This window comes from Sceloporus undulatus, chromosome 6 (genome assembly GCF_019175285.1).
Source record: "Sceloporus undulatus isolate JIND9_A2432 ecotype Alabama chromosome 6, SceUnd_v1.1, whole genome shotgun sequence".
NCBI classification, from domain to species: domain Eukaryota; kingdom Metazoa; phylum Chordata; class Lepidosauria; order Squamata; family Phrynosomatidae; genus Sceloporus; species Sceloporus undulatus.
Genome location: NC_056527.1, coordinates 1850492 through 1867101, shown reverse-complemented (window position 1 = coordinate 1867101; position 16610 = coordinate 1850492). Strand labels below are relative to the sequence as shown.

The 16610-nt window shown below is 45.2% G+C and overlaps 1 protein-coding gene across 22 annotated transcripts in view; it reads left to right on the top strand.

The window, feature by feature from the left end:
- Positions 1-16610, top strand: part of LOC121934166 (microtubule-associated protein 4-like) — a 275880-nt gene that overhangs the window by 108408 nt on the left and 150862 nt on the right. For all 22 annotated transcript variants that reach the window (XM_042474322.1, XM_042474342.1, XM_042474343.1 and 19 more), the window contains one exon: positions 12242-12310. In XM_042474322.1, the coding sequence (XP_042330256.1) occupies positions 12242-12310 (69 nt within the window). The remainder of the gene's footprint in view (positions 1-12241; positions 12311-16610) is intronic.

Below are 16610 nucleotides of genomic sequence, written 5' to 3'. Positions count from 1 at the left end.
GGACTAGAAACGGTTTGTAAGTAGCATGCTTCTGGTAACCCGAGATGGGATTTTCTTCCTTTCTTTCCTTTCTCTTTCCTTGCAACGTACTCCTACATGGGGCAACCCTTTATAATAATGAAAATACCAAAACTCGCAAGCTACAAAATAGTGCAGAATATGGCGGCCCCAGCGGTCACGGAGGGGGCTGCTCTGCCTCCCCCAGGGAACAGCACCATAAACACACAGGTTTTCTGAGGACCAGGCTTTGGAGATGGATGTGCAGCAGCACCCAGTGGACAACTGTGAATGCTACACAGTGGGAGCAGTGGGAGGCAAGGAGGGAACCGGCCTTCTTGGGATTTGTCAAATCATCAGTTTATATGTGCAAGCCAGGAGTCTTTGAGTTGGGTGGGAGCCTGTTTGGTTTTAGCACATCTCAGGATGGCAGTAACACAGGCAAACTGTAGACAGTGATGTCTGTTGCCAGCTTAGTGGCTTTGCATAATTACTTGGCAAATCCTGGTTTCATGGAAGGATTGGGCAAGTCATACCTTTAGGGCATTTAGGATGTCAGAGCATGCTGGATCCTTCCATTATAACTGGGGCATGATAAAGTTGCTATTTTGGACTACAATTCCCAAAGAATCTCCCAACCAGCATGGACACATTCTCTGTGGTATTCTATACTGCAAAAAAGGTGACTTCCCCAAGCTTGAATGTAACATTGGCCTGTTACAGACTGCCAAAATAAAGTTGCTTCGGGTCTCTTTGGAGGTATGCCGTTTAAATGATGCATGTATCCAAAGAATCCAGAAGCTGCACCAAAGCTGCACTCCAGTGCTTAGGAATGGAGTGTGGCTTTGGCGCAACCTCCGGACTCTTAGGACCCATGCATCATTTAAATAGCATACCTCCAAAGAGACCCGAAGCAGCTTTATTTTGGCAGTCTGTAACAGGTCATTGTCTTCTCAAATCACAGCTCTGGAAGGAGTAAAAGTACCAGCCTTTTTCTTTCTGTCCTCTCTGCCCTCGATTGACTTTTAGGGCTGATGGTGCCTCTCTTTCTCTGCTTTCTCCTCCCGTTTCTCTTCTTCCTGCAGCCCAGTTGGTTGCTGCCATGACTTCTGTCTTTCTGCCTGCTGCTGAAACAATTGGGGCATCTTCCTCTCACTGCCTCTTGTCTAGACTGTCACTCCTGCTAGTCTGGTTTCCGGCTCTGCTCCATTCTGGGTGCTTTTGCTGAACTCTTTCTACCCTCCAGTGGCTCAGCACATGCCTCCTTCTCCTCTTTTTGTTCTCATTTGCTCCCTTCCAAACTTTATGGAGATGAGGTGGGGGCTAGAAAGAATTTGTCCTGTCAAGGTCTGTTGACCCCTGGGAAAACTCAGTTTGGGGCAGAGAAATGGGACCCAAGGTGGATGCAGCTGTGGCTAGTGGAGGGGTTTCTTTGCAAGAAGATTAACCTTAGCACTTGCTACTGTGGGTTGCTTTGCTCTACTCTGTACAAGCTGATTAACGTAAACAAACAAAACTCATACCAGGGATCTAATTCTTCGTTAATTTTGTTTTCAAAGAAGCTACGAGTAATTTGAGTGATTTTCTTCCTGCTGCAAGAAAGTCACAGTTTGGGACTTACTCTACGCAAAATTAGCAGATGAGTTGTTTTAAATTCAGAAAACAGCATTTTTCTGCACAAGAAACAGCATTGTTCTGTGTTGACAATACTGTACTGCTTACTGCACAGAATAGGCTCTTTTCTGTGCAAAATTTCTATGTGTTAATTTTGCATGGAATAAATCTCATATTAGTGCAATTCTCATCAGTCCAGTATTCTCTTCGTTGGAATTTCCTGACATGCCAAATACGCATTTTTGAACATCTGTTGAATTTTATCAAATATTCAGTATACCAACCCCCAGGTCATACCTCCTTGACTTGCTCCTTTTCTTTCCCCATTTGTAATGTAACTGCCGGCTCCCCTCCCTGCCTTCCGTCTGCGACGTCTGGAGCAGCTTCCCCTTTTCTTTCTTATGCAACGAGGTTTCTCCAGGCTCCATTTGGGAGAATCCTTATTTATATAACCTTTATTTCAAAGTAAACTTAACATCATGTGTCAGGATGTGTAACTTGTCTCTTTCTAGTGGGCCTAACTTTATCTCACCTGAAAACTCACACGTTGTCTGGCCCATGGGAGAAATGCCTCATGCTTGCTCCCAAAATTAAAACAGACAAGTGAGCCTCTGAAGAATTTGGGGGGGGGGGAATGATGGGAACTACAAGGGAGAGAAAATGTGCAGGCTTCTTAACAAAGCACTTCCTTTGATCCCTCTCAAGGATCTCCAGGGTGTAAGCCACCCCCCTTTGCAGCCTTTTTGGACTATCACTTCCATCACTACAATACCACTACAATGCACAGTATCTCCCAGCCATTGACCATGCCGACTGGGGGATACTGTATATTGCAGTCCAAAAGGAAACTTCCAACTGTGGAATTTGAAAAAGGATGCATTGAGTTGATAAACATATTAATTCACTGAACTGTTGAACCCAGTCAGGACATGCAAAAGATTTCTAGGGTTTCATAGAATCATAGAATCATAGAGTTGGAAGAGACCGCACGGGCCATCCAGTCCAACCTCATTCTGCCATGTAGGAAATCCAAATCAAAGCATTCCCGACAGATGGCCATCCAGCCTCTGCTTAAAGACCTCTAAGGAAGGAGACTCCACTACACTCTGAGGAAGGAGTGTGCTCCACTGTCAAACAGCCCTTAGTCTCAGGAAGTTCCTCCTAATGTTGAGGTGGAATCTCTTTTCCTGCAGCTTGCATCCATTGTTCCAGGTCCTGTTCTCTGGAGCAGCAGAAAACAAGCTTGCTCCCTCCTCAATATGACATCCTTTCAAACATTTAAACAGGGCTATCATATCACCTCTTAACCTTCTTTTCTCCAGGCTAAACATCCCCAGCTCCCTGAGGCGTTCCTCATAGGGCATGGCTTCCAGACCCTTCACCATTTTTGTCGCCCTCCTTTGGACACGCTCCAGTTTCTCAATGTCCTTTTTGAATTGTGGCGCCCAGAACTGGACACAATATTCCAGGTGGGGCCTGACCAGAGCAGAATACAGTGGCACTATTACTTCTCTTGATCTAGACACTATACTTTTATTGATGCAGCCTAAAATTGCATTGGCCTTTTTAGCTGCTGCATCGCACTTCGCTTTATTAAGACCTGACAGAGATTAAACTGGGCTGTATTGAATTGGTTCCATTTAGGAGATGACACCTGACCTTCTTGGGGTTTCTGTTGTGTTTGAGTTGTGGTGCAAGTGCTCTCTAGCATTGGAGCACAACTCACAAAAGCTCGTTTCAGGATTGTGAAGCCAGAGGTTCATTTGTATTCCCAAGGAGCTTGCCTGGTCAGATCTTGGACACCTTCTCCCCTCTTTTTCAATGCAAACTCAGAGATACTCTTACCTGGGGGAATCACTTTGAATAGCATGGGCACTATTGTTGTTGTTGCTGCTGTTACTTTTTTGTTGTCAAGGCAGCAGACGTATGTATGTGAGACCTCCAAGGGCCCCCATCATCCCCAGCCCTGCTCAGACCGTGCAAACTCAGGACAGACCCACTTCCTGGACTGAATGCATCCTGCCTTTTCCTTCCTGCTTCTGATTTACCAAGAATGATGGTCTTTTCCAACAAGTCACATCATCTCATGATATGTCCAAAGCATATCAGCCTCAGTTTAGTCATTTATGACTACCAAATGAAGGATTTGGTTCACAGGATTACCATGTTTTGGACCTTGGAAGGAATCTTCACCCAAAATGAGTTCATCTGGTGACACTGGGAAGACATTTGCCTTGCCTTTGGCTTGGCATGTTTACTACACTCCTATGGATTATTTTTCTTCTCATTTTTAGGGATTTCAGTAAGTGATACTCTCCAATAAAAGAGAAGGGGTGTAAAAGACATCCAGTGTGGGCCGGCCTCACATGAGCAAAGGGTGGGACTCATTTCTTCAAAGCCTCTTTGGTTCTAAAATTTTATGAATACTCTTGAGTCTGCTTCTCTTTCTTACTTGAGGCAAGATGAGGTCAGCTACTAAAGAAGAAAACTACTTCCAGGGATGTAACCATTTGGCTGGATTTTGTAGCCTCTGGTCCATGCCTTCATAAATCACCAGTATAGGACTGGGTGGATCTATGTGAAAATCCCCCCTTTGTGGACTTGGGTGTGGTTGGAATACAGTTAGGTTTCACAGTTTTTAAGGGTACAAAAAGTTTCCTTCTGAAGTGGGCAGCCACTGTTCTCCTTTTACCAACAATAGAGTGGCACATGGCTGTCTTTCAGGATCCATTTTGAATTGCAGTCATTGAATGGTGTCCTTTTGGTTGGTCCCAGTTAGAGTAGACCCATGCAGTGAATGATTGGATGGTGAGTCAAATTATTGTTGGTAAATCTTATTGATCCAAAGGGTGTACTCTGATCAGAACCGACACCAGGATTGTGGCCTTTCTCTGCCCTTGAGATAATCTCCCAGTGGCCAGCCAATTTTTACTGATGGCCACATAATGTGTCTCTGGAAGGGGGCTGTAGCCCAGTGGGGAAGCATGTGCTTTGCATGCAGAAGCTCCCATGTTTGATCTCTGACACTTCAACATATGTCTAGTAAAAAAAAATTATGCCCCAAACCCTGGAGAGCAGTCCAGACCAGCCAGTATAGACAACATAGGGCTCAATGCTCCAAAGGTTGTGCTAGGGCACATTTTGTGTCCCAGTGGAGCCCAGCCTTACACCATCACAATCCAGTGCTCTGTTCGCTGGACCAGATTGGCTTTCATCCTGCAATGGCCCAATCCTGGAGATTATGTTTTCACCTCTGCTTTTATATGGGAAGTAACAGAGCAGTTCAGAAGAATGTGACAGCAGAGCCCCTGTTTTCATAGAGTCAGAAGAGACCCAAGGGCCATCCAGTCCAACCCCCTTCTGCCATGCAGGTACTCTCAGTTAAAGCATCCCCATTGACAGATGGCCATCCAGCCTCTGTTTAAAGACCTGCAAAATCTCCAAAGCAGCATCTTCCACTGTCTAACAGCCCTTACTGTCAGGAAGTTCCTCCTAATATTTAGGTGGATTCTCTTTTCTTGTAGTTTGTTTGAGGGCTTAGATCTCATGTTTTCTGACATCTCAGTACCGCCATGCTTCCACTTTGAGGAGCTGGGTTAGTGGACCAAGGCTCTGACTCATCCAAAGCAGCTGCAGGTATCCAGGTGTGCCCTGTATCTTCACAGCCCTCCCTAACTGAGCACTATAATGTGCTGCACTGTATTTGGTCTGCCTTTCCTCACAAACCTTTGGGCCTGGTCTGAAGGCCCAAACCAGGATCGCCTTTCTGGGCTGGCAGCTGAGGACTGGCACGCGGCTGAAACAGAAATGGCCCTGTGGGGAAAATACTTGTTCACTGAGGCCTTTGGCTTCCCTGCAGACAATCCAGGGAATGTCTCTTTAGAATCTGGCTTCTTCCATCACTGACACTCTGGGAGAAAGGAGGGTAACGGCTGACTAAAATCTCTTGGCCAGATTAGGCAGGCTTAACAACTAGTTCTGCGTGGACCTGTGTGAACTGTCTCAGGCTGGACGGAGGAAGGCTTTCGAATAAAACAGGAGTCAGTCAGAAATTGGTCTTAAACAAGAACAATTTGAGCACTCCCCCCCCCCTCCAATTTGGATTGCATTTTTTCCCCAGGAGGATAATAATAACTGGCAAGTTGGGTTTTTACCAAGTGGCTGAACATCATAATTTGACAAGTTCCTGCTAATCCTCTTATTCCATCTTTATGTAATGCCAGAGGGATTGCTTTGGGAGTGGAGGAAGCCTTGCATCTCCTTATATCCTTCAAGCAACTGCTCTGTGCTTTCTGTATCTTTCTTTCGTTTTTAAAACCTCAACATGTTTGGATTGATCCCTGAGTGAAGCAGCCAGGTTTGTGCCACCTCAAACTTTGTAAGGGCAACCAGGGAATTGTCCGTCTGGCAACCGAAGAGGTTGGTTTGAACTCTAGACTGACCCGATACAGTAAGGCATTTGTCACTTAATGCTGAGAGGAGTCAGCTTTTTTCATAAAATAGGGAGCCATGCCTGAAGAGAGAGGAAAGCTGTGGGTAAGAAATGTCAAGGCTTAATATCCTCCCTACCCTGAAATCAACAACAAAATGGGTTTGGTGGCTTCAGCTGTCAAAGAGGAAGGTTCTCTTTTCTTCAAAGTCACTTTACCAGATAGTCTGGTTTTATATAAACTCTTGCAAAGTTGGCTAATTGAGTAATTAGAGCATTCTGGTGCCCAGCAGAGGGTGCTGGCACTTCTCTCCTGGCGAATGTAAAATGGCAGCTTATCAACGCAAGACATGTCCACACCCCCTCGGCAGAATAAACGCTTAAAATGTCTCCCTGCCCCTTCCCCCAAAATGTGGCGATGTGGTTTGTTATTTTCTTTTAAGACTGACATTTGGTTTTCATGCCAGCTGTGGAAGGCGACAGTTTGGTAAAGAGAAGCATCATTGTGGCAGAGATGAAGACTGATGTGTGCGTTCAGCAAAGCATGTTCCATTTTCACAGCATTTTCCAAGAAGGATTTGGAAAAGAGTGTGGTGCTTAGGTTACATGTACACTTGCACATGAATTCATTTGGACCTCTGTGTGATATGGGGTGGGGTGGGGGCACATAGATCATGTCCCTTAATGGGAGGCGACAGGGACTCTGAGGGATGGCATTCCATAATCCCTGCTTATAACGTGCTCCTTTGAATCTGTTCAGTTTGCCATGAGAACATTTGTCATGGCTGTTGCTTTTTTCTTTAGAGGCTCAGCTGCTGCATATAGCGATCACAGGTCATATTGTGAAAACCAGTTGGTGGTAAATGGTGCACCTGTCTTTCCTGTTTTTAAAACAGACCTCTTCCTTTGAGACTAATTTTGCAATCCTAGTCAGTTGCCTTAGTACACTTTTGTCTTTGCCGACAGGTGCCTTGCAATTTTTTTGTTACATCGTGCTCATTCTGCCCTTTGCAAAGAATACAGACTAGATTAATCTCATTATGCAGCTTGGGTCCAGACTCTTTGACAGACTGCATCTCCCCATATGAGCCTGGGGCCCTTCCCTGACTCCCAACCCCTTCACAGGCTTGACTGGTGGGGATGCACAATAGGGCTTTCTCACTAGCGACTCCCAGGGACATATTTAGTATGTACTATTTTCAAAAGACAGAATAAGTAAGGTGCTGAGGGGTCCTGTGAGTTACAGGCAAAAAGTAACTTTTCCAAGCTTTGCTTATTCATTGGCATTACCTTAGGGCCCTCCCTTCCCAGTGCAATTTCCTCCTCTTCTGTTTCTCCTTTTAGAACCATAGTTGCCGCTGCCTTTTGGGTGATGAGATGATGATGATGATGATGATGATGTTGATGATTTCTTATCTGCTTCCATGGACTGAGGCGGAGAACAACAACAATTAACAAACAATATCATTTAAAAAAGACATCAGTTAAAACACACATCATTTTAAGAGAACAAATAAGATGTAAACATTTTGAAACAATCTGCCCTTAAAATTCACAATTTAAATACCATATGGATAAGCCTACCAGAAGAGACTGGCTTTCAGTGCTCTTTTAAATTCAGACTGCAGCTGTTGAATCTCCTCTGGCAGATCATTCTGTGTTGGATATCCAGCACACACCTAGTTGCTTAATTCTGCTTGGAACAGTCTCTGGGCAGTTGGTGGGGTCTCCTTCTTTGGAGGTCTTTAAACAGAGGTTGGATGGCCATTTGTCGGGGATTCTTTGATTGAGAGTTCCTGCATGGCAGAATGGGATTGAACTGGATGGTCCTTCTTGGGGTCTCTTCCAACCTTAGGATATTATGATTCTGTGAGTCCTGCTGACTCTGGGATGGGCCAGAAGCCAGATAGACAAGCAGCAGGTACTATCAGAGGCTGGGCATCCTCTCTGGTCCCCCGTGTCACCCACAAACTGGGGCAGATGAGAGGGGCAATCCAACAATGTCTGGAGCACTACACATTTTCCACCCCTCTTCTACAACCATGGAAGTTGGACAGGTTTAAGAAGAAAATTGAAAAGTGGAATAACTTAAGCATTCAAATGCTGTGTCAGGCTGAATGTAAGGAATATTGAGACTTTGTCCATGTCTACAAAAGGTAGTATGGTATACTAGTTTGAGTGCTGGGCTAGGACTCCAGGAGTTGCAGGTTCAGATCCATGTTCAGCCCTGGAAGCCCATTGAGTGCCTTTGGGCAAGTCATGCTCCCTCAACCTCAGAGAGAGAGAATGACAAACCTCCTCTGAAGAAATCTTTTGGGGACCTAATGTGATGCAGTGGGTTAAGTGGGGTTGAGGAGACCAGGGTTCGAATCCTGATTGGCCACGGAAGCCACTTGTTGACTTTGGGCCTGTCGCTTACTTTCAGCCTTAGAAGAAGGCAGTGGCAAACACTCTCTGAATAAAACTTGCTGGGAAGACTCTCTGATAGGGTTGCCTCAAGTTGGTGTTGAGTTGAATATGCATAACAAGAAGAACAAGCCTGTGTCTACTCTGGCTGCAAAGTCATTGGCACAAATGCTTGTAATAGCCTTTCTGGAGCTTTGGCAACAGCAACGCCCTTCTTCTAAATACTCCTAGTTGCCAGCAGTCGGGAGCCAAAGCAAGACAGCTTTTTGCCTCAGTAGAATGATCAGGATTCATTATATATACACACATTAAAATAATCCACATTTAAAATGCACAATTTAAAAATAGTCTGGATAAGGTTTCTGGAAGAGACTGAGACTTGAGTCTACTTCCCTAGATGCATGAAGTGAAGGGTCCAGAGTCCCCTCCAACATGGCCATGAGCAAAGCTACTCAAGGAAGCAAAGGAACTGAGAGAAAGAGAGTGCTGAGAAGGGCTTGCTTCACCCAGGTCTTGAAGAAAGCTCCGCTGCTTCTTGTAGCACCATTGAGACTAACTGAAAGAGACCTGGACCCTCCACTTCATGCACCTGAGGAAGTAAAATCAAGCCTTCGCAAGCTCATGCTACCATTTTCTTTCTTTCAGTTAGTCTCAAAGATGCTACAAGAAGGAGTGGTGTTTTCTACAAGGCCTGGGTGAGGCAAGTCCTTCTCAGCAAGTGCTTTCTCTCAGTTCCTTTGCTTCCTTGGGTAGTTTTGCTCATGGTCTGATGGAGGGGACTCTGGGCTGACTCTGGACCATCTGTCAGACCCCCCTCAAGCTGGCCTTATGGCCCTGTTCTCATACATGAAATCATGTGGCTGAGTATATTCAGGACACGCCTTGTTTTTTTTTTATGGGGGACGTGCGATTAGGCTTAATATATTGGCCCCATCCTCCTCATTTAGGATTATCTGTTTTAGGGCATGGTGCTTTAGGGGGATGTTTATATAAAAACAATCCTTTGATCCGTTAGCCAGATGTAAGTAGGATCTAATCATCTGGACCAGGATTACTGACTTTCGGCATCTTGCTTTGTTTGGGATTCTTAAATAGTTGGGTTTTTTTTTAAAAGGGGAGGTTATTTGAATAGTTTAGAAAGACATGTTTAGAAATGAAAGAAGCTAGGTGTTGTTGCTGTTGGTGGTGGGGAGGTATGGATAAGGGAGCTCATATGCCCCAACATTGCAGATTTTGGAAATAGAAACTACAGCTCTTTGTAGCCATTTTAAGAGGGAAGAGAGTGGGCAGCTGTGATGGGGCACATCTGGCACAGAGTCTGGTGATGTCCTTGCTGATTTCCATTTATCCAAGCATCTGTTTCTAGAGCTGAACCTTTTGGTGTGGGAAGCCTCACTACTCATCACTTGCTTGAGGGGAAATCTCACAGAGGGAAGAGAAAGTGTGCCGATCTGGGGGAATGGCACCGAGAAGCATTTCTTAAGTCTGTTTTGTATTTCGTCCTTGTCTGGGCAGCAGGAGCTGCCTTTTGAAGAGCCTGCAGCCTTTTGATGATGCTTCCTTAGTTCTGTTTGCAGATAAGCTGTTTTGATTTATACAGCCTTATTCCCAGATGCTGATGGGCAGGAGAAAAGAAACCTCTTCAGCTCTTGGAAACAGTAGACTGAATCTTTACAGAGCCTATGCTGACCTATGTGTGTGGAGATGAGTCTAATCTATGGATCTAGCTATTTTGAACTAACTAAGTGGTAGTGTTGCACTTTGAAGTGGAGCCAGTGTTGAGCGCATTATGCTGTCTCATACATCCAGTGTCTTGATGCCTTCAGGGATAGTGGCTTGCAGATTGTGTTAAAGAGCAACCGGTGTGTGAGAATGTGCCCTTCACATTTTGCCAAAATCCTATAGGTGGGCTTATCTTAAAAAAACAACAAGTTGATGCTGTGAGTAGCCAACCCCTGGAACTGAATCATAAAGCATTTCATTACCAGCACCATCAGCAACTCATGGCCTGAAACATGTGTCTTCCTTAGCTAAGTGCCTTTCAAGAGATGCACTTGCTCAGCTGGTTCTTGCAATGACCCTCTGAAGCAGCTGGGCAAGGCCTTCCCTCAGAAGGTGCTTCTATGAGGAAGGCACACATTTCACACAGTCAGCTGTTGGTATCATTCAAGGGGTTGACCAGAACTGGTCTCTTGTTTTTGTCCTGGGGTTTGCCTGGATATCAGCTTGAATGGGATTTCATGGCAGGTTTTCCAAATGACGCATTTTCTCTTCCAAAGGGATGCAGTGGCTCAGCGGTTAAGACAACTCAGACAGCAGTTGGAGACCCAAGCACCGTGTGACGGAGTGAGCTCTTGTCACTAGTCCCAGCTTCTGCCAACCTAGCAGTTCGAAAGCATGTAAAAGTGCAAGTAAATAAATAGGTACCGCTTTGGTGGGAACAGTGCTCTGTGCACCTCATTGTTTAGTCATAGAATTGAAGAGTTGGAAGAGACCAACTCTCATGGTGGCCACATGACCATGGAATCGTCTTTGGAGAATGCTGGCTCCCTCAGCTCAGTCATGAAGATGAGCACCGACCCCTACAGTCAGACACTGCTAGACAGTCTTCTTAAAGGGGAGCCCTTTACCTTTATCTTCCAAATGAACACAGCTCTATATTGTCTTGAAGCTCATTTTTAGAAATAATCTTAAAAAATGATGACTGCGATGCTGTGTGAGAGGCTATGACACATAACTTTACAAGGATTTAGTTTCATCTCTGACAAGATACACAACACATCTCAGGATGTCTTACACAGTGAATCATTGTGCAGTCGGATCCATGGCACCATGCTCCCCATTGCGCAGTGGGATACAATGTGCAACAAACACACTGCTGGCTCAGCTCACACGGTTGTCCCAAAAAGTAGCTATGCCTCTGCTTGTCTCCTAAGAATACAGATGTTGCGCATTGTTGTAATTTACTTTTATGTGCTTGTAAGTCAGTTTGTAATGACATAAGTACCTCACAGAATGCCAGCCATTGGGGGTTTACTCCGGCCTCAAGTTGTTTAAAATGTTGTTCTGATCCAGAATATCTGGAGCAGAGATGGAGAAAGTGCTTCCCGCAGGACCCATGTGGCCCCTGGATCCCACTTTTGCAGACTCTAAAGCCTTCATACCAACCCCGCCAGTTTTTAAAAAAATGCCATTTGTTTTGATTTTCACCTGAAAAACACACAGAAAGAGCCTCAAAAAGATGACATTATGTGGAAACACTTTCACCCCATAACCTCTTCTGCAAGATCTGGTTTTTGTTTCAGCCCCTCTTAAAATGGTGGCAAAAAGTGATGCAAAGTCGATTCTGGTTGCCATTTTGTTTGGGACAGTAGAGAAAAACAGAAATATTTGGATTTACTCTGTGTGTAGGTGGAGTGCAACCCTTGGGAAGGGTCTGGGGGTAAATTGACTGTAATGCGGTTGCCCACCCCAGCTAGAGGATGCCTTTGTGGAAGCTGTTTTTATGGTGACAAGTACACAGTGCTCTGCTTCTTGTTCTTCCTTTCCCCATATGTATGTTTTATGACTAATGGGTATATATCATTGCACTCTTCCTCTACAAAGCTGGAGTCAAGAAAGCCTTGCTGGCTACTGGTAATGATGGACAGTTACCAGTCCAAACTTGTGGACAGTCCCCCCACTGCAGAGATGCCTGATGAAGGAGGACTGGTTCTGCAGCCTGTTGCTGAAAACACAGAATCCCCACAATACCGTCACACTAGTTGATAAGAATTATGTTTGTCTGTCCTCCAGGCAAGTCAGCTACTGGACCAGCAGCTGTGGTGGAGAATGGTGACCATGGAGTAGAAGGCCCCAGGAAAGGTAAGGTTTTAATATCTACTTTCACCTATGTCCCTTCCTGGCACAGAAGGGGCTTCTTCCATAGTGGTTTCCCATACCATTGCACTGTGTCTACATGCGTGTATGCATATGTATCAATAAATATAAGAGGAAAAACATTGGAACTACCGTTGAGTCCTTTTTCCTAGACATTGACCGACGAATACAGTTTTTAACATTGGATTATGATAGTCCAGGAGCAACTGTCTTGGATATATACCACACCACACCCTCATCCTCATAGATTGGTCCGCTTATACTACAGAATTTTCTCTTGCCTTGCCCTGTTGCCAGCCTCTGGTGTTTTGTAAAAGACTTCTGGTTACCTGAGTTCCATAAACAAGGAAGCTTCCCTTCCTCTACCTCATCCTGTTGGGAGTCCTTCACAAACCAACCATCCCTCTATTTAAGCTTAGAAAAGAACAGCTTAGAAAGAAAAGTAAACATGAAAGCAGTTGTTAGAAGAACTTAATGGCCTGCTTGCATAGGATCTCTAAAGCTGAGAAGTTTTGGAAATATTGGGCTAAAAGTGGATGAAAACTGCCTCCTAATGTTCCATTCCAAAGGTTTATGTCAAGTCTACTCCTTAATCACATCCCCTCTATGATATGCAGATGAGAGACTGTGTCAGAAGACATCTTAGTGTGACTCACTTTTGTCTAAGCCTGGGAGAGAGAGGAATTGTACCTTCAGGATAGGACACCTGTTTGGGATGCAGAGGGTCTTAGCTCCAATCCCTGGCATCTCCAGGCAGGGAGGTGACCAGTACATAGAACTACTGACAGTCAGTATTGATAGAGCTGGCTGGGTGTATCGGTGGTCTGACTCAGTAGAAGGCAGCTTCCTCCATTCCTGTGACTAAGTCAGCCCTTTCTCTGCCTGCATTTAGAACAGGCATGGGCCGACTTCCTTCTCTCTTGGTCTGCTTGTCCCCTGTTCAGAGCCAGCATGTCCACCAAGGTTCTTTTAAGAGTCAGATATTCTTAATTTCTTGCTGATTCAGAGCAGGGTTTCATTGTCTTCAGTCCTGGCAAATGCTGTATATACATCCCTCAATCTGGTGTTCTTTGGTTGGACAGGGGCCTTTCTGACACGAAATGGTAGGAGCTGTAGTCCAACACAGGTTGAATGAGGCTGCAGTAGATGGTTCAGTAGAGGCAACAAGCTCTACCTTTGTGCCCTTTCCATACCCAGGATCTTGGTTGATTGACATTTCACCATTAGATGCCGAAAGTTGACACTTTCATCTAGAAAATTTGATAGGTCTCGATCTCACATCATTTGAAAAGTTATAGCAGCTAGCTCTTATTCCTTCCAACCTGTCCAGGTTTCCCCAGTCTTTCATGTACCCCTTGATTTTACAGAAATTGTTCTCCTTCTCACCTGTGAACAGGGGTATTGGCCATCTGCCAACAATGGTTGGGGTCAAAGTATCCAGTGGGACCATTTCTAGGAAAGGGTTGGCTTCACGGCTGATATGAAGCTGCTTGTGTCAGTCCATTACAGCCTGGAGTTTAGTGCAGTGAACCTGATGATAGCAGCGCAATGTCTTTCTCTCACCATTAGAGGACTGGCTTGCTTTATTCTTCATCAAGTGAACAAACATCCAGTTCAAACCTCCTCCTGGACAGTGCACCAAATTGTGGCTCCCTGTGAGCCGTCGATCAGGCTTAAGCATCAGGCAGACCACACAAACATAGTGATACAAAATCAGGAGTGTACTGGAGCCTGCTGCAGTCTGTTCATGGCATGGTGGAGGATCTATATCATGGAATCATAGAGTTGGAAGAGACCGCAAGGGCAATCCAGTCCAACCCCTGCCATGCAGGAACTCTCAATCAAAGCATCCCCAACAGATGGCCATCCAGCCTCTGCTTAAAGACCTCCAAGGAAGGAGACTCCACTACACCCTGAGGAAGGAGTGTGTTCCACTGCCGAACAGTCCTTACTGTCAGGAAGTTCTTCCTAATGTTGAGGTGGAATCTCTTTTCCTGTAGCTTGCATCCATTGCTCCGGGTCCTAGTCTCTGGAACAGCTGAAAACAAGTCAGCTCCCTCCTCAGTATGACATCCCTTCAAATATTTAAACAGGGCTATCATATCACCTCTTAACCTTCTTTTCTCCAGGCTAAACATTCCCAGCTCCCTAAGTCATTCCTCATAGGGAATGGTTTCCAGGCCCTTCACCATTTTAGTCGCCCTCCTTTGGACACGCTCCAGTTTCTCAATGTCCTTTTTGAATTGTGGTGCCCAGAACTGGGCACAATATTCCAGGTGGGACCTGACCAAAGCAAAATAGAGTGGCACTATTACTTCCCTTGATCTAGACACTATACTTTTATTGATGCAGCCTAAAATTGCATTGGCCTTTTTAGCTGCCGTATCGCACTGTTGACTCATGTTCAACTTGTGGTCTGCTTGGACTCCTAGATCCCTTTCACACGTAGTTTCATTCAGCCAGGTGTCACCCATCCTATATCTGTGCATTTTATTTTTCCGCCCTAAGTGCAATACCTTACATTTCTCCCTGCTGAAGTTCATTTTGTTAGCTGTGGCCCAACTTTCTAGCCTATTCAGTCTGTCCTCTGGGGCGTTATATGAGTCCTTTTGCATTAAAAATGCAATTTGAAAACAAATGATCTGGCACTTGTTATTTTAAATATGTTTAAGGCGTTCTCTCAGTCTAGCATAAGTAAAAGGTTTAATTCCAAGACCCCAAGGTATCAAGCAGGTTTGCTCTGAATGCCCCAAAACTTTTTCTGTGTGAATAAGAAAGGGAGGGGTTTGAATCACACACAACCCTTCTTCGGCTGGAAGTACTACTAACCTGAGTTGGGTGTAAATGCAAGGGTGGAGGTCTTGCTGCTTTTGCCCAAAGACTTTTTGAATGTCATGTTGCCTATCCACAGAGCCTGTCCCCTTTCCCCTGTGTGGGCAGCACCGCCCACACTGGCCCTGCATGTATGCTCTTTCCATTTGCTGCCAAGATGTGCTTGTCTTCATTGTTCATTTGTGCTTTGGGGGAGTGGTGAGGGGAGACAAGGCTATGAATCATTGTCCTCACTGTGTATGTATGTGTGTCTGTGGTTGCTTATGACATTCTCTGCACTTGCTGCTTATGGTAGATACTGAGGTACCACTTAGGGCTGCTGTGTTTCCTTAGGAACTCAAGACTCCATAGACCCATGAGTGTAAAGTTCTCATGATTTTAAGCTCTTTAAAAAAGACACACACATAAACTTTAAGTGTTGTAGTAGCCCCAGAAAGTGAAATATTATAGCTTTGTACAAACACGCACAGACACCACAGAGTGATCAAGGTTTTTCAGACTAACAGACGAGAGAGTTGGAATACAACTTTATGCATTAGACACTCTTTAAGTCTGGGGTGGGTGAATAGGCCCTCAAGGGCCACATGCACTTCCCAAATCCCCAGGCAGCCCTTTTCTAGCTGTAGAAAGAGCATGAACTGCTGCTCCCAGAGTAATAAGTTTCCGCTTTTAGTAGGTTGTGAGGCCTCCCAGTACTCTTCAGTATTTTAAAAATTCCATTTTTGAGACAGTTTGGAGTTTGTTTTGTTTTTCAGTAGTCCATGAAGGTTACAGGGAGTACAGGGGCATAAAAGTAGCCCCTGAACCTGCTGAAGTTGGCACTCTTGCTCCAAATGGATCTTGATTCTGGAGGGATCTGTAGCTCTCTAAGAAGGGGATTTGAGAGCCTGGGAGCAGCTGCAAAGAAGGCAGTCACCTATATTTCCACCAGATATATCTGTGAGAATAGAAAGACATTGAGCAAGACCCTGAAGGTCTGAAACCCCAGGGATGCTCATATGGGAGAATACGGCCTGAAAACCAGACCAGTAGTAGCCAGATTTTCTGTTATAACAAATCAGTCAAATGCTCTTAATTCCCTGTTTTTGCCTCTGGCGGCACACACATGGCTCCTGGAAGGTCTCACAGGGCTACCTGGCTCTCATTCCTGGCTCCTGAGTCTCTGTGTTGGTGAGAGATGCTATGGGGTTATTTCTTTTTAAAACCACAAAAGGGGCTACCCTGTGACTTGCCATGTTGGTGTTTCCCAAGCAGAGCCTGGATTCTTCTTTCGTGTTGCATTCCACACCTAAGAGTTGTGTGCTGAAATGTTCAGCCAGAGAGAGATTTTAGGCATGGAGGTTGTGGAGTTTGCAAGTCCTTCAAGAGAAGGATGGACTGATAGAGAAATTGGGGCGGGGGGGGGGGGAAGAGGCTCGTGTAAAGCAATGGAGCATGAGACCTAGTTGATAAA